This window comes from Triticum urartu, chromosome 2A (genome assembly GCF_056163025.1).
Source record: "Triticum urartu cultivar PI428250 chromosome 2A, HENAU_Tu73, whole genome shotgun sequence".
In the NCBI taxonomy this organism is placed as follows: Eukaryota; Viridiplantae; Streptophyta; class Magnoliopsida; order Poales; family Poaceae; genus Triticum; species Triticum urartu.
Window position 1 is genome coordinate 36,504,502 of NC_141874.1, and position 14,711 is coordinate 36,519,212.

General features: G+C 44.4%; 1 protein-coding gene across 1 annotated transcript; it reads right to left on the reverse strand.

Annotated features, from left to right (window-relative positions):
• Nucleotides 1-9,883: 9,883 nt before the first annotated feature.
• Nucleotides 9,884-11,705, reverse strand: LOC147983334 (uncharacterized). The gene is made up of 2 exons (XM_087540691.1): nt 10,476-11,705; nt 9,884-10,078 (listed from the first exon to the last, which is right to left on the reverse strand). Exons 1-2 carry the CDS (start codon nt 11,703-11,705, stop codon nt 9,884-9,886), a joined length of 1,425 nt encoding a protein of 474 aa, XP_087396817.1.
• Between the last annotated feature and the right edge of the window lie 3,006 nt (nt 11,706-14,711).

Sequence of the window (14,711 nt, forward strand, 5' to 3'; positions counted from 1 at the left end):
CCGTATTTCAGCCAGGGGACATATTACATGAACCTAATCCAGGTTTTGATCGGATGGCCAATATGGAGTACAACATGCTTATTAGAGATGGTAGACGGTATGAATTGGCGCCAACTATCCGCTTTGTGGTAAGTTACCGTTATATCTATATGCTTGCCTACATTGTGCCAAAATGATTTGTCCTATTGTGTCCAACAGCAAAACGAGCTCTCGAAGCATGTGAACGACGCCGGTGAGGCACTCAAGTACCCTCCAGGTGAAGAGTCGTACAATAAGCTTAATGCTTTTGTTGAGGTATGACATTTGATAATTTGTTTTTCATACAAATTTTTTAGGCATATCTCCTTACTTCATGATATGTCAATTTCATAGCAGAGCAAGTCTTGGGCACGTGGTCTTGGTGCTCTACTAGGCTGCCGCTCCACCGATGTCGCCGTCCCTATAGCTTCGAGGTCGAGATCATCATCCAGCGGCACTCAACAGCAAGGCGAAGAATCGGTTGATGACATGGAGGAGGAGGGGGATGAACAGACGCATGATGAGATTAACACCTCGCAGATGCCCGATGCGCCTCAGCCTAGTCAAAGGCGTGGAAAGTATACTCCGAGCAAATACGCAAGGAAGGCACGTAAGGACCCGGTGATCGAGGCCGCCTCAGAGGAGGAGGAGGAAGAGGAGGTGGAGGTGCCGCTGCAGAGGAGAAGGCGCTTAGTGAAGGGGAAGGATGCTGCACCGGCTAAGAGGGGGAAAGGAAGGAAATAATGCATTTGTCTTCAACTTTGTGGTGAACTATGTATGAAACTAGATGCATTTGTGGTGAACTATGTATTTGTGGTGAAACTTGATGCATTTGTGGTGAAACTTGATGTACTTGAAGCATCAGCAAAACTTGGTGTATGATGAAGGAAATATGCCCTAGAGGCAATAATAAAGTTATTATTTATTTCCTTATTTCATGATAAATGTTTATTATTCATGCTAGAATTGTATTAACCGGAAACATAATACATGTGTGAATACATAGACAAACAGAGTGTCACTAGTATGCCTCTACTTGACTAGCTCGTTAATCAAAGATGGTTATGTTTCCTAACCATAGACAAAGAGTTGTTATTTGATTAACGAGGTCACATCATTAGTTGAATGATCTGATTGACATGACCCATTCCATTAGCTTAGCACCCGATCGTTTAGTATGTTGCTATTGCTTTCTTCATGACTTATACATGTTCCTATAACTATGAGATTATGCAACTCCCGTTTACCGGAGGAACACTTTGGGTACTACCAAACGTCACAACATAACTGGGTGATTATAAAGGAGTACTACAGGTGTCTCCAAAGGTACATGTTGGGTTGGCGTATTTCTAGATTAGGTTTTGTCACTCCGATTGTCGGAGAGGTATCTCTGGGCCCTCTCGGTAATGCACATCACTTAAGCCTTGCAAGCATTGAACTAAATGAGTTAGATGCGGGATGATGTATTACAGAACGAGTAAAGAGACTTGCCGGTAACGAGATTGAACTAGGTATTGGAATACCGACGATCGAATCTCGGGCAAGTAACATACCGATGACAAAGGGAACAACGTTTTTGTTATGCGGTCTGACCGATAAAGATCTTCGTAGAATATGTAGGAGCCAATATGGGCATCCAGGTCCCGCTATTGGTTATTGACCGGAGACGTGTCTCGGTCATGTCTACATTGTTCTCGAACCCGTAGGGTCCGCACGCTTAAGGTTACGATGACAGTTATATTATGAGTTTATGCATTTTGATGTACCGAAGGTTGTTCGGAGTCCCGGATGTGATCACGGACATGACGAGGAGTCTCTAAATGGTCGAGACATAAAGATTGATATATTGGAAGCCTATGTTTGGACATTGGAAGTGTTCCGGGTGAAATCGGGATTTTACCGGAGTACCGGGAGGTTACCGGAACCCCCCGGGAGCCATATGGGCCTTAATGGGCTTTAGTGGAAAGGAGAAAGGGGCAGCCCAAGGTGGCTGCGCGCCTCCCCCCTCCCCTAGTCCTATTAGGACTAGGAGAGGTGGCCGGCCCCCCTCTCTCTCTTTCCCCCTCGGGGAATCCTAGTCCAACTAGGATTGGGGGGGGGGGGAGTCCTACTCCCGGTAGGAGTAGGACTCCTCCTGCGCCTTCCTCCTGGCCGGCGGCCCCCTCCCCCTTGGCTCCTTTATATACTGAGGCAGAGGCACCCCAGAAACACATATGTTGATCCACGTGATCTATTTCTTAGCCGTGTGGGGTGCCCCCAGCCACCATAGTCCTCGATAATACTGTAGCGGAGTTTAGGCGAAGCCCTGCTGTTGTGGTACATCAAGATCGTCACCACACCGTTGTGCTGACGGAACTCTTCCCTGACACTTTGCTGGATCGGAGTCCGGGGATCGTCATCGAGCTGAACGTGTGCTCGAACTCGGAGGTGCCGTAGTTTCGGAGCTTGATCGGTTGGATCGTGAAGACGTACGACTACATCAACCAAACGCTTCCGTTGTCGATCTACTAGGTATGTAGATCACACTCTCCCCTCGTTTCTATGCATCACCATGATCTTGCGTGTGCGTGGGAATTTTTTTGAAATTACTACGTTCCCCAACAGTGGCATCCGAGCCTAGGTTTTATATGTTGATGTTATATGCACGAGTAGAACACAAGTGAGTTGTGGGCGATATAAGTCATACTGCTTACCAGCATGTCATACTTTGGTTCGGCGGTATTGTTGGATGAAGCGGCCCGGACCGACATTACGCGTACGCTTACGCGAGACCGGTTCTCCCGACGTGCAGCCACGTAAAACTTGCAACAACAAAGTAGAGGACGTGTAACTTGTTTTTGCAGGGCATGTTGTGATGTGATATGGTCAAGACGTGATGAGATATAAGTTGTTGTATGAGATGATCATGTTTTGTTGAAGTTATCGGCAACTGGCAAAATCCTTATGGTTGTCTCTCTATTGCATAAGATGCAAGCGCCCAATAACTGCTTTACTTTATCGCTCTGCGATAGAAATAGTTGCAAGAGCAATTGTTGGCGAGACGACCACGTGACGACACATTGATATAGATCAAGATGATGGAGATCATGGTGTCATGCCGGTGATGATAGAGATCATAACAGTACTTTGGAGATGGAAATCAAAGGCGCAAGATGATGATGGCCATATCATGTCACATATTTTGATTGCATATGATGTTTATCTTTTATACATCTTATTTTGCTTAGTTTGACGGTAGCATTTTAAGATGATCTCTCACTAATTATCAAGAAGTGTTCTCCCTGAGTATGCACCGTTGCGAAAGTTCTTCGTGCTGAGACACCACGTGATGATCGGGTGTGATAGGTTCTACGTTCAAATACAACGGGTGCAAAACAGTTGCACACGCGGAATACTCAGGTTATACTTGACGAGCCAAGCATATATAGATATGGCCTCGGAACACGGAGACCGAAAGGTCGAGCGTGAATCATATAGTAGATATGATCAACATAGCGATGTTCACCAATGAAACTACTCCATCTCACGTGATGATCGGACATGGTTTAGTTGATTTGGATCACGTGATCACTTAGAGGATTAGAGGGATGTCTATCTAAGTGGGAGTTCTTAAGTAATATGATTAATTGAACTTAAATTTATCATGAACTTAGTCCTGGTAGTATTATGCAAATTATGTTGTAGATCAATAGCTCGCGTTATTGCTTTCATATGTTTATTTTGATATGTTCCTAGAGAAAAATTGTGTTGAAAGATGTTAGTAGCAATGATGCGGATTGGATCCGTGATCTGAGGTTTATCCTCATTGCTGCACAGAGGAATTATGTCCTTGATGTACCGCTAGGTGATAGACCTATTGCAGGAGAAAATGCTGACGTTATGAACGTTTGGCTAGCTAAATATGATGACTACTTGATAGTTTAGTGCACCATGCTTAACGGCTTAGAATCGGGACTTCAAAGACGTTTTGAACGTCATGGACCATATGAGATGTTCCAGGATTTGAAGGTAATATTTCAAGCAAATACCCGAGTTGAGAGATATGAAGTCTCCAACAAGTTCTATAGCTAAAATATGGAGGAGAATCGCTCAACTAGTGAGCATGTGCTCAGATTGTCTGGGTACTACAATCGCTTGAATCAAGTGGGAGTTAATCTTCCAGATAAGATAGTGATTGACAGAATTCTCTAGTCACCATCACCAAGTTAGTAGAACTTCGTGATGAACTATAGTATGCAAGGGATGACGAAAACGAATCCCGAGCTTTTCATGATGATGAAATCGATGAAGGTAGAAATCAAGAAAGAGCATCAAGTGTTGATGGTTGACAAGATCACTAGTTTCAAGAAAAGGGCAAAGGGAAGAAGGGGAACTTCAAAAAGAACGGCAAGCAAGTTGTTGCTCAAGTGAAGAAGCCCAAGTCTGGTCCTAAGCCTAAGACTAAGTGTTTCTACTGCAAAGGGACTGGTCACTGGAAGCGGAACTACCCCAAGTGATTGGCAGATAAGAAGGATGGCAAAGTGAACATAAGTATATTTGATATACATGCTACTGATGTGTACTTTACTAGTGTTTATAGCAACCCCTTAGTATTTGATACTAGTTCAGTTGCTAAGATTAGTAACTCGAAACGGGAGTTGCAGAATAAACAGAGACTAGTTAAGGGTAAAGTGACGATGTGTGTTGGAAGTGGTTCCAAGATTGATATGATCATCATCGCACACTCCCTATACTTTCGGGATTAGTGTTGAACCTGAATAAGTGTTATTTGGTGTTTGCGTTAAGCATGAATATTATTTGATCATGTTTATTGTAATACGGTTATTCCTTTAAGTAAGAGAATAAATTGTTGTTCTGTTTACATGAATAAAACCTTATATGGTTACACACCCAATGAAAATAGTTCGCTGGATCTCGATCGTAGTGATACACATAATCATAATATTGAAACCAAAAGATGCAAAGTTAATAATGATAGTGCAACTTATTTGTGGCACTGCCGTTTAGGTCATATTGGTGTAAAGCGCATGAAGAAACTCCATGCTGATGGGATTTTGGAATCACTTGATTATGAATCACTTGATGATTGCGAACCATGCCTCATGGGCAAGATGACTAAGACTCCGTTCTCCGGAGCGAGCAACTGACTTATTGGAATAATACATACTGATGTATGCGGTCCGATGAGTGTTAAGGCTCACGGAAAGTATCGTTATTTTCTGAATTTCACAGATGATTTGGGCGGATATGAGTATATCTACTTGATGAAACATAAGTCTGAAACATTTGAAAAGTTCAAAGAATTTCAGAGTGAAGTGAAAAATCATCGTAAAAGGAAAATAAAGTTCCTACGATTTGATTGTAGAGAATAGTATTTGAGTTACGAGTTTGGCCTTCAGTTTAAAACAATGTGAAATAGTTTCACTACTCACGCCACCTGGAACACCATAGTGTAATGGTGTGTCCGAACGTCATAACCGTACTTTATTGGATATAGTGCGATCTATGATGTCTCTTACCGATCTACCACTATCGTTTTGGGGTTATGCATTAGAGACAACTGCATTCACGTTAAATAGGGCACCATCTAAGTCCGTTGAGACGACACAATCTGAACTATGGTTTGGCAAGAAACCAAAGTTGTCGTTTCTTAAAGTTTGGGGTTGTGATGCTTATATGAAAAAGTTTCATCCTAATAAGCTCAAACCCAAATCGGAGAAATATGTCTTCATAGGATACCCAAAGGAGACTGTTGGGTACACCTTCTATCACAAATCCGAAGGCAAGACTTTTGTTGCTAAATTCGGAGTTTTTCTAGAGAAGGAGTTTCTCTCGAAAGAAGTGAGTAGAACTTGATGAGGTAACTGTACCTCCTGCCTTATTGGAAATTAGTACATCACAGAAACCGGTTTCTGTGACACCTACACCAATTAGTGAGGAAGCTAATGATGATGATCATGAAACTTCAGATCAAGTTACTACTGAATCTCGTAGGTAAACCAGAGTGAGATCCGCACCAGAGTGGTACGGTAATCCTGTTCTGGAAGTCATGTTACTAGACCATGACGAACTTGCAAACTATGAGGAAGCGATGATGAGCCCAGATTCCGCAAAATGGTTTGAGGCCATGAAATCTGAGATATGATCCATGTATGAGAACAAAGTATGGACTTTGATGGATTTTCCCGATGATCGGCAAACCATAGAAAATAAATGGATCTTCAAGAGGAAGACGGATGCTGATAGTAGTGTTACTGTCTACAAAGCTCGACTTGTCGCAAAAGGGTTTCGGCAAGTTCAAGGGATTGACTACGATGAGACCTTCTCACCCGTAGCGATGCTTAAGTCTGTCCGAATCATGTTAGTAATTGCCGCATTTTATGAAATCTGGCAAATGGATAAACAAAACTGCATTCCTTAATGGATTTATTAAGAGTTGTATATGATGCAACCAGAAGGTTTTGTCAATCCCAAAGGTGCTAACAAAATATGCAAGCTCCAGCGATCCATCTATGGACTGGTGCAAGCATCTCGGAGTTGGAATATACGCTTTGATAAGTTGATCAAAGCATATAGTTTTATACAGACTTGCGATGAAGCCTGTATTTACAAGAAAGTGAGTGGGAGCACTACAACATTTCTGATAAGTATATGTGAATGACATATTGTTGATCGGAAATAATGTAGAATTATTCTGCAAAGCATAAAGGAGTGTTTTGAAAGAACTTTTTGAAAGAAAGACCTCGGTGAAGCTGCTTACATATTAAGCATCAAGATCTATAGAGATAGATCAAGAGACTTGATAAGTTTTTTTTCAATGAGTACATACCTTGACAATATTTTGAAGTAGTTCAAAAATTGGAACAGTCAAAGAAAGAGTTATTGGCTGTGTTACAAGGTGTGAAATTGAGTAAGACTCAAAGCCCGACCACGGCAGAAGATAGAAAGAGAATGAAAGTCATTCCCTATGCCTCAGCCATAGGTTCTATAAAGTATGCCATGTTGTGTACCAGATCTATTGTATACCCTACACTGTGTTAAGCAAGGGAGTACAATAGTGATCTAAGAGTAGATCACTGGACAGCGGTCAAAATTGTCCTTAGTGGAATAAGGAAATATTTCTCAATTATGGAGGTGACAAAAAGGTTCGTCGTAAAAAGTTACGTCGATGCAAGTTTTGACACAGATCTGGATGACTCTAAGTCTCGATCTAGATACATATTGAAATTGGGAGCAATTAGCTAGTGTAGCTCCGTGCAGAGCATTGTAGACATAGAATTCGCAAAATACTTACGGATCTGAATATAACAGACCCGGTGACTAAAATTATCTCACAAGCAAAACATGATCACACCTTAGTACTCTTTGGGTGTTAATCACATAGCGATGTGAACTAGATTACTGACTCTAGTAAACCCTTTTGGGTGTTGATCACATATCGATGTGAACTATGGGTGTTAATCACATGGTGATGTGAACTATTGCTGTAAATCACATGGCGATGTGAACTAGATTATTGACTCTAGTGCAAGTGGGAGACTAAAGGAAATATGCCCTAGAGGCAATAATAAAGTTATTATTTATTTCCTTATTTCATGATAAATGTTTATTATTCATGCTAGAATTGTATTAACCGGAAACATAATACATGTGTGAATACATAGACAAACAGAGTGTCACTAGTATGCCTCTACTTGACTAGCTCGTTAATCAAAGATGGTTATGTTTCCTAACCATAGACAAAGAGTTGTTATTTGATTAACGAGGTCACATCATTAGTTGAATGATCTGATTGACATGACCCATTCCATTAGCTTAGCACCCGATCGTTTAGTATGTTGCTATTGCTTTCTTCATGAGTTATACATGTTCCAATAACTATGAGATTATGCAACTCCCGTTTACCGGAGGAACACTTTGGGTACTACCAAACGTCACAATGCAACTGGGTGATTATAAAGGAGTACTATAGGTGTCTCCAAAGGTACATGTTGGGTTGGCATATTTCGAGATTAGGTTTTGTCACTCCGATTGTCGGAGAGGTATCTCTGGGCCCTCTTGGTAATGCACATCACTTAAGCCTTGCAAGCATTGCAACTAAATGAGTTAGATGTGGGATGATGTATTACAGAACGAGTAAAGAGACTTGCCGGTAACGAGATTGAACTAGGTATTGGAATACCGACGATCGAATCTCGGGCAAGTAACATACCGATGACAAAGGAAACAACGTATGTTGTTATGCGGTCTGACCGATAAAGATCTTCGTAGAATATGTAGGAGCCAATATGGGCATCCAGGTCCCTCTATTGGTTATTGACCGGAGATGTGTCTCGGTCATGTCTACATTGTTCTCGAACCCGTAGGGTCCGCACGCTTAAGGTTACGATGACAGTTATATTATGAGTTTATGCATTTTGATGTACCGAAGGTTGTTAGGAGTCCCGGATGTGATCACGGACATGACGAGGAGTCTCGAAATGGTCGAGACATAAAGATTGATATATTGGAAGCCTATGTTTGGACATCGGAAGTGTTCCGGGTGAAATCGGGATTTTACCGGAGTACCGGGAGGTTACCGGAACCCCCCGGGAGCCATATGGGCCTTAATGGGCTTTAGTGGAAAGGAGAAAGGGGAAGCCCAAGGTGGCCGCGCGCCTCCCCCCTACCCTAGTCCTATTAGGACTAGGAGAGGTGGCCGGCCCCCCTCTCTCTTTCCCCCTCGGGGAATCCTAGTCCAACTAGGATTGGGGGGGGGGAGTCCTACTCCCGGTAGGAGTAGGACTCCTCCTGCGCCTTCCTCCTGGACGGCGGCCCCCTCCCCCTTGGCTCCTTTATATACTGAGGCAGAGGCACCCCAGAAACACATAAGTTGATCCACGTGATCTATTCCTTAGCCGTGTGCGGTGCCCCCAGCCACCATAGTCCTCGATAATATTGTAGCGGAGTTTAGGCGAAGCCCTGCTGCTGTGGTACATCAAGATCGTCACCACGCCGTTGTGCTGACGGAACTCTTCCCCGACACTTTGCTGGATCGGAGTCCGGGGATCGTCATCGAGCTGAACGTGTGCTCGAACTCGGAGGTGTCGTAGTTTCGGTGCTTGATCGGTCGGATCGTGAAGACGTACGACTACATCAACCAAACGCTTCCGTTGTCGATCTACTAGGTATGTAGATCACACTCTCCCCTCGTTGCTATGCATCACCATGATCTTGCGTGTGCGTAGGAAATTTTTTGAAATTACTACGTTCCCCAACATATGAAACTATGTATAAGGTGGTGTATGGAAACTCCAGCAGCAAAACTTGGTGTACAAAAACTCCAGTAGCAAAACTTGCCAGCACGACACCCTGGGCTGGGGCGCCATGCCTATTGCCAGCACGACGCCCTAGGTCAGGGCGCCATGCTTGTTGCCAGCACGGCGCCCCAGCCCAGGGCGCCATGGTCGGCGAAAATGGCTAAGTCCAAATGAAAATTGCTTCTGATGTTGGGGGTGCCATGCAATTTTTCTTGGCGCCATGTATGACGCCCTGGCCCAGGGCGCCATACTTACTAACATGGCGCCTTAAGCTAGGGCGCCGTGACCTGCACTTCTCTATTTTTTGCCTGTTATGTGGTTTCTGTTTTTTTGTAACTAACATGGTTTCAGTTTTCAACCACATAAGTTCACGACATACATTCAAAAGGTTCACGACATACATTCATTCCACACATACATTACTTTCATGACTTACATAGTTCAACCACCCAAAAGGTTCACGACATACATAAGTTCGACCACCCAAAAGATTCATGACATACATAAGTTCGACACATCATTAGTTTCACACCCCAAGCCAATAAGTGAAGCCTCGACCATCACCATCAGCACGACACGTCCTCGAGCACCACCATCACCACGGCCACGTCCTCGAGCTCCACCGTCACCATGGCCACGTCCTCGAGCACCACCGTCACCACGGCCATGTCCTCGAGCACCACCGTCACCACGGCCACGTCCTCGAGCTCCACCGTCACCACAGCCACGTCCTCGAGCTCCACCGTCACCACGGCCACGTCCTAGAGCACCACCGTCACCACGGCCACGTCCTCGAGCACCACCATCACCGTGGCTAACACCACCATCACCATCTTGTTTTGATCTCTTTCTTTTGCCCCTTGAGCTACAACCTCTACTATTGTGCCCCTCGTTGTTACATTCACCGCAACGGTTGATATCACGAGGCTCTGTGAAATGTTGGCTACCCCATTCCTTACGGAATCCACCACCCCAATCATCCATGTCACCCAAGAAACGCTTTGTCTTCCGTCTTCCACGTGTCACCACCTTCATTTCCAAATCAGGGTATAGTGGGGTTCCATGGTATTCCGGCCATTTAGATTGGTCTAGATAGGGATGAAACCTCGCAGCCCATGTTTTTTTGACTGCATTGATCGAATACTCCTCCAATCTTACATTGTTGGTCATGTTGACACTCACATTTCTAGTGCGAGATGCAGCCAACAAGTGAGAGCTCGGGAGATGATACAACGTAGGCCTCTCGCATGAACACGCGCCCATCTTAAGATAAACCTTGAAGGATCCACCTCCATATCGCACGTCGTCACGCGACATTCCACCGTGCTCATCAACTTGGTAAATCAATTCTATGTTGTCAAAGGACTGGACTTTGTGTGAATCCGCCTTCCTTGCTTGGTATTCCATCCAATCGTCGATCTTTGGTGGATACTTGTACATCTTTTTGGCCTTGTTTTTCCCGCACATCAAGTTGGATGTTTCTTCACTATACTTTTGAAAATAGACATTCAACTTCTGGATTGTATACTCTACTATTGCAGTCACCAGCAATGCACGGACACCCTTTAGCACCATGTTGAAACATTCAGCCATGTTGTTTGTCATGTCCCCGTACCTCACTCCATCGTTGTCAAAAGCCCGTGCCCACTTTCCTTTATCGGCAAGATTCCTATTTAGGAAATCTTTGCCACCATTGTTTTCTTTGGCATACAATTTGTCCCACAACTTCTCAAAATGTCTAGTGGTGAATGCGAGACAACAATCATGAAGAAGGTCAGACAATTCCTTGTCTCCACATGCTCGGTAAAAGTTGGAAACAAAATGCCTCATGCACCACCTATGGTGCACACGAGGATGTCCTGGAATGTCAATCTCCACTGCATTGAGTATCCCTGGGTGGCGGTCCGAGATGATGCAAACCTCTCTTTCGGGTCCAATTACCTTGGTCCTCACTAGACTAAGAAACCACTCCCAGTTGTCATTGTTCTCCGCCGACACCAAAGCAAACGCCAATGGAACCAATTTGTCACCACCATCATTAGCCATGGCGATCAACAATGTTCCCTTGAACTGGCTAGTCAGAAATGTGCCATCCATGGACATAACCGGCCTATAATGCTTGAAGGCCCTAATGCATGGCTCAAAAGTCCAGAATGCACGTCCAAATATACGAACGTTTGCATCGTTGTATATCCTTGTTCCCACGCCATCTGGCTCCACCATATAGTACATGCCAGGATTTTCTGCCGCCATCGCTTTCAACACCATCGCGAGGCGGTTGTATGATACTTCCCAACCACCATACAATATCTCAAAGGCAGCTTGCTTGGCCTTCCATGCCTTCCCATACTTCACCTCATACCCAAAAACCTCCTTCACCATCTCCATCAAAGCCCGAATGGGATATGTCAGGAGTATCTTTATGGAGGCTGAAAATCGATATGCAATGAATTTGGAGGTCAATTGACGGTGCTCATCCTTTACATTAGCATTATCAATATCCTTGCCACTACATCGATGGTCAAACACGGAACTTGTAATCTTCCATTGTGGCCCGCCTTTGACACATCTTGCATGGATAACCCAAGGGCAATGATTCTTGTGTTCCTCACATTTGACCACATAACGCACTTTCGAGTTTGACTTCTCCACAATGAATGGCCGATGAAACTTAACCGTGTAGTCCTTGGCCCATATTTGAAGTTCTGTCAAGCTTTCAAAGATTGTTCCTTCACTAACACCATACACACTTGCTTTGGTATCTCACTTTGAAGTTAACCTTGGTGCAAGAATTTTACTTGTGCCACCATCAACAATCGCCTTATCGGCTAGGCTTAGATCACGAAACAATGATGTCTTGTGACTACGGCCTATTACCTTCTTGAAAGCATTGGCTTCTTTAGCCGTCAAACCATCCTCATCTATTTCTTCATCTGGGCCATCATCCTCCGAGTGTTGGGTTTCGTAGTAATTTCAAAAAATTTCCTACGCACACGCAAGATCATGTGATGCATAGCAACGAGGGGGAGAGTGTTGTCTACGTACCCAACGCAGACCGACTGCGGAAGCGCTGACACGACGTAGAGGAAGTAGTCGTACGTCTTCACGATCCAACCGATCAAGCACCGAAACTACGGCACCTCCGAGTTCGAGCACACGTTCAGCTCGATGACGATCCCCGGACTCCGATCCAGCAAAGTGTCGGGGAAGAGTTCCGTCAGCACGACGGCGTGGTGACGATCTTGATGAACTACAGCAGCAGGGCTTCGCCTAAACTCCGCTACAGTATTATCGAGGAATATGGTGGCAGGGGGCACCGCACACGGCTAAGGAATAGATCACGTGGATCAACTTGTGTGTTCTAGGGTGCCTCTACCTCAGTATATAAAGGAGCCAAGGGGGGGAGGCTGGCCGGCCACAAGGGGTGCGCCAGGATAGTCCTACTCCCTCCGGGAGTAGGATTCCCCCCCCCCCCAATCCTAGTTGGAATAGGATTCGCGGAAGGGGAAAAGAGGAGGAGGGGGCCGGCCACCTCTCCTAGTCCTAATAGGACTAGGGGAAGGGGGAGGCACGCAGCCCATCTAGGGCAGCCCCTTCTCTTTTCCACTAAGGCCCACTATGGCCCATATAGCTCCCGGGGGGTTCCGGTAACCCTCCCGGTACTCCGGTAAAATCCCGATTTCACCCGGAACACTTCCGATGTCCAAACATAGACTTCCAATATATCAATCTTCATGTCTCGACCATTTCGAGACTCCTCGTCATGTCCGTGATAACATCCGGGACTCCGAACAACCTTCGGTACATCAAAATGCATAAACTCATAATATAACTGTCATCGTAACCTTAAGCGTGCGGACCCTACGGGTTCGAGAACAATGTAGACATGACCGAGACACGTCTCCGGTCAATAACCAATAGCGGGACCTGGATGCCCATATTGGCTCCTACATATTCTACGAAGATCTTTATCGGTTAGACCGCATAACAACATATGTTGTTCCCTTTGTCATCAGTATGTTACTTGCTCGAGATTCGATCGTCGGTATCCAATACCTAGTTCAATCTTGTTACCGGCAAGTCTCTTTACTCGTTCCATAATACATCATCTCACAACTAACATATTAGTTGTAATGCTTGCAAGGCTTATGTGATGTGTATTACCGAGAGGGCCCAGAGATACCTCTCCGACAATCGGAGTGACAAATCCTAATCTCGAAATACGCCAACCCAACATCTACCTTTGGAGACACCTATAATGCTCCTTTATAATCACCCAGTTACGTTGTGACGTTTGGTAGCACCCAAAGTGTTCCTCCGGCAAACGGGAGTTGCATAATCTCATAGTCATAGGAACATGTATAAGTCATGAAGAAAGCAATAGCAACATACTAAACGATTGGGTGCTAAGCTAATGGAATGGGTCATGTCAATCAGATCATTAAACTAATGATGTGACCTCGTTAATAAAATAACAACTCATTGTTCATGGTCAGGAAACATAACCATCTTTGATTAACGAGCTAGTCAAGTAGAGGCATACTAGTGACACTTTGTTTGTCTATGTATTCACACATGTATTATGTTTCCGATTAATACAATTCTAGCATGAATAATAAACATTTATCATGATTATAAGGAAATAAATAATAACTTTATTATTGCCTCTAGGGCATATTTCCTTCAGTCTCCCACTTGCACTAGAGTCAATAATCTAGATTACACTGTAATGATTCTAACACCCATGGAGCCTTGGTGCTGATCATGTTTTGCTCGTGGAAGAGGCTTAGTCAACGGGTCTGCAACATTCAGATCCGTATGTATCTTGCAAATCTCTATGTCTCCCACCTGGACTAGATCCCGGATGGAGTTGAAGCGTCTCTTGATGTGTTTGGTCCTTTTGTGAAATCTGGATTCCTTTGCCAAGGCAATTGCACCAGTATTGTCACAAAAGATTTTCATTGGACCCGATGCATTAGGTATGACACCTAGATCGGATATGAACTCCTTCATCCAGACTCCTTCGTTTGCTACTTCCGAAGCAGCTATGTACTCTGCTTCACATGTAGATCCCGCTACGACGCTTTGTTTAGAACTGCACCAACTGACAGCTCCACCGTTTAATGTAAACACATATCCGGTTTGCGATTTAGAATCGTCCGGATCAGTGTCAAAGCTTGCATCAACGTAACCTTTTACGGTGAGCTCTTTGTCACCTCCATATACGAGAAACATATCCTTAGTCCTTTTCAGGTATTTCAGGATGTTCTTGACCGCTGTCTAGTGATCCACTCCTGGATTACTTTGGTACCTCCCTGCTAAACTTATAGCAAGGCACACATCAGGTCTGGTACACAGCATTGCATACATGATAGATCCTATGGCTGATGCATA

Bases quoted from the DNA above. Each gene is read 5' to 3' on its own strand.
- LOC147983334 (XM_087540691.1), bottom strand. From the start codon at position 11,705: ATGGAGATGGTGAAGGAGGTTTTTGGGTATGAGGTGAAGTATGGGAAG. The intron at 10,079-10,475 runs GTAAGATTGGAG...GTGGTGCTCTAG, and splicing joins GTGTCAACATGACCAACAAT to GACGTGGCCGTGGTGACGGT.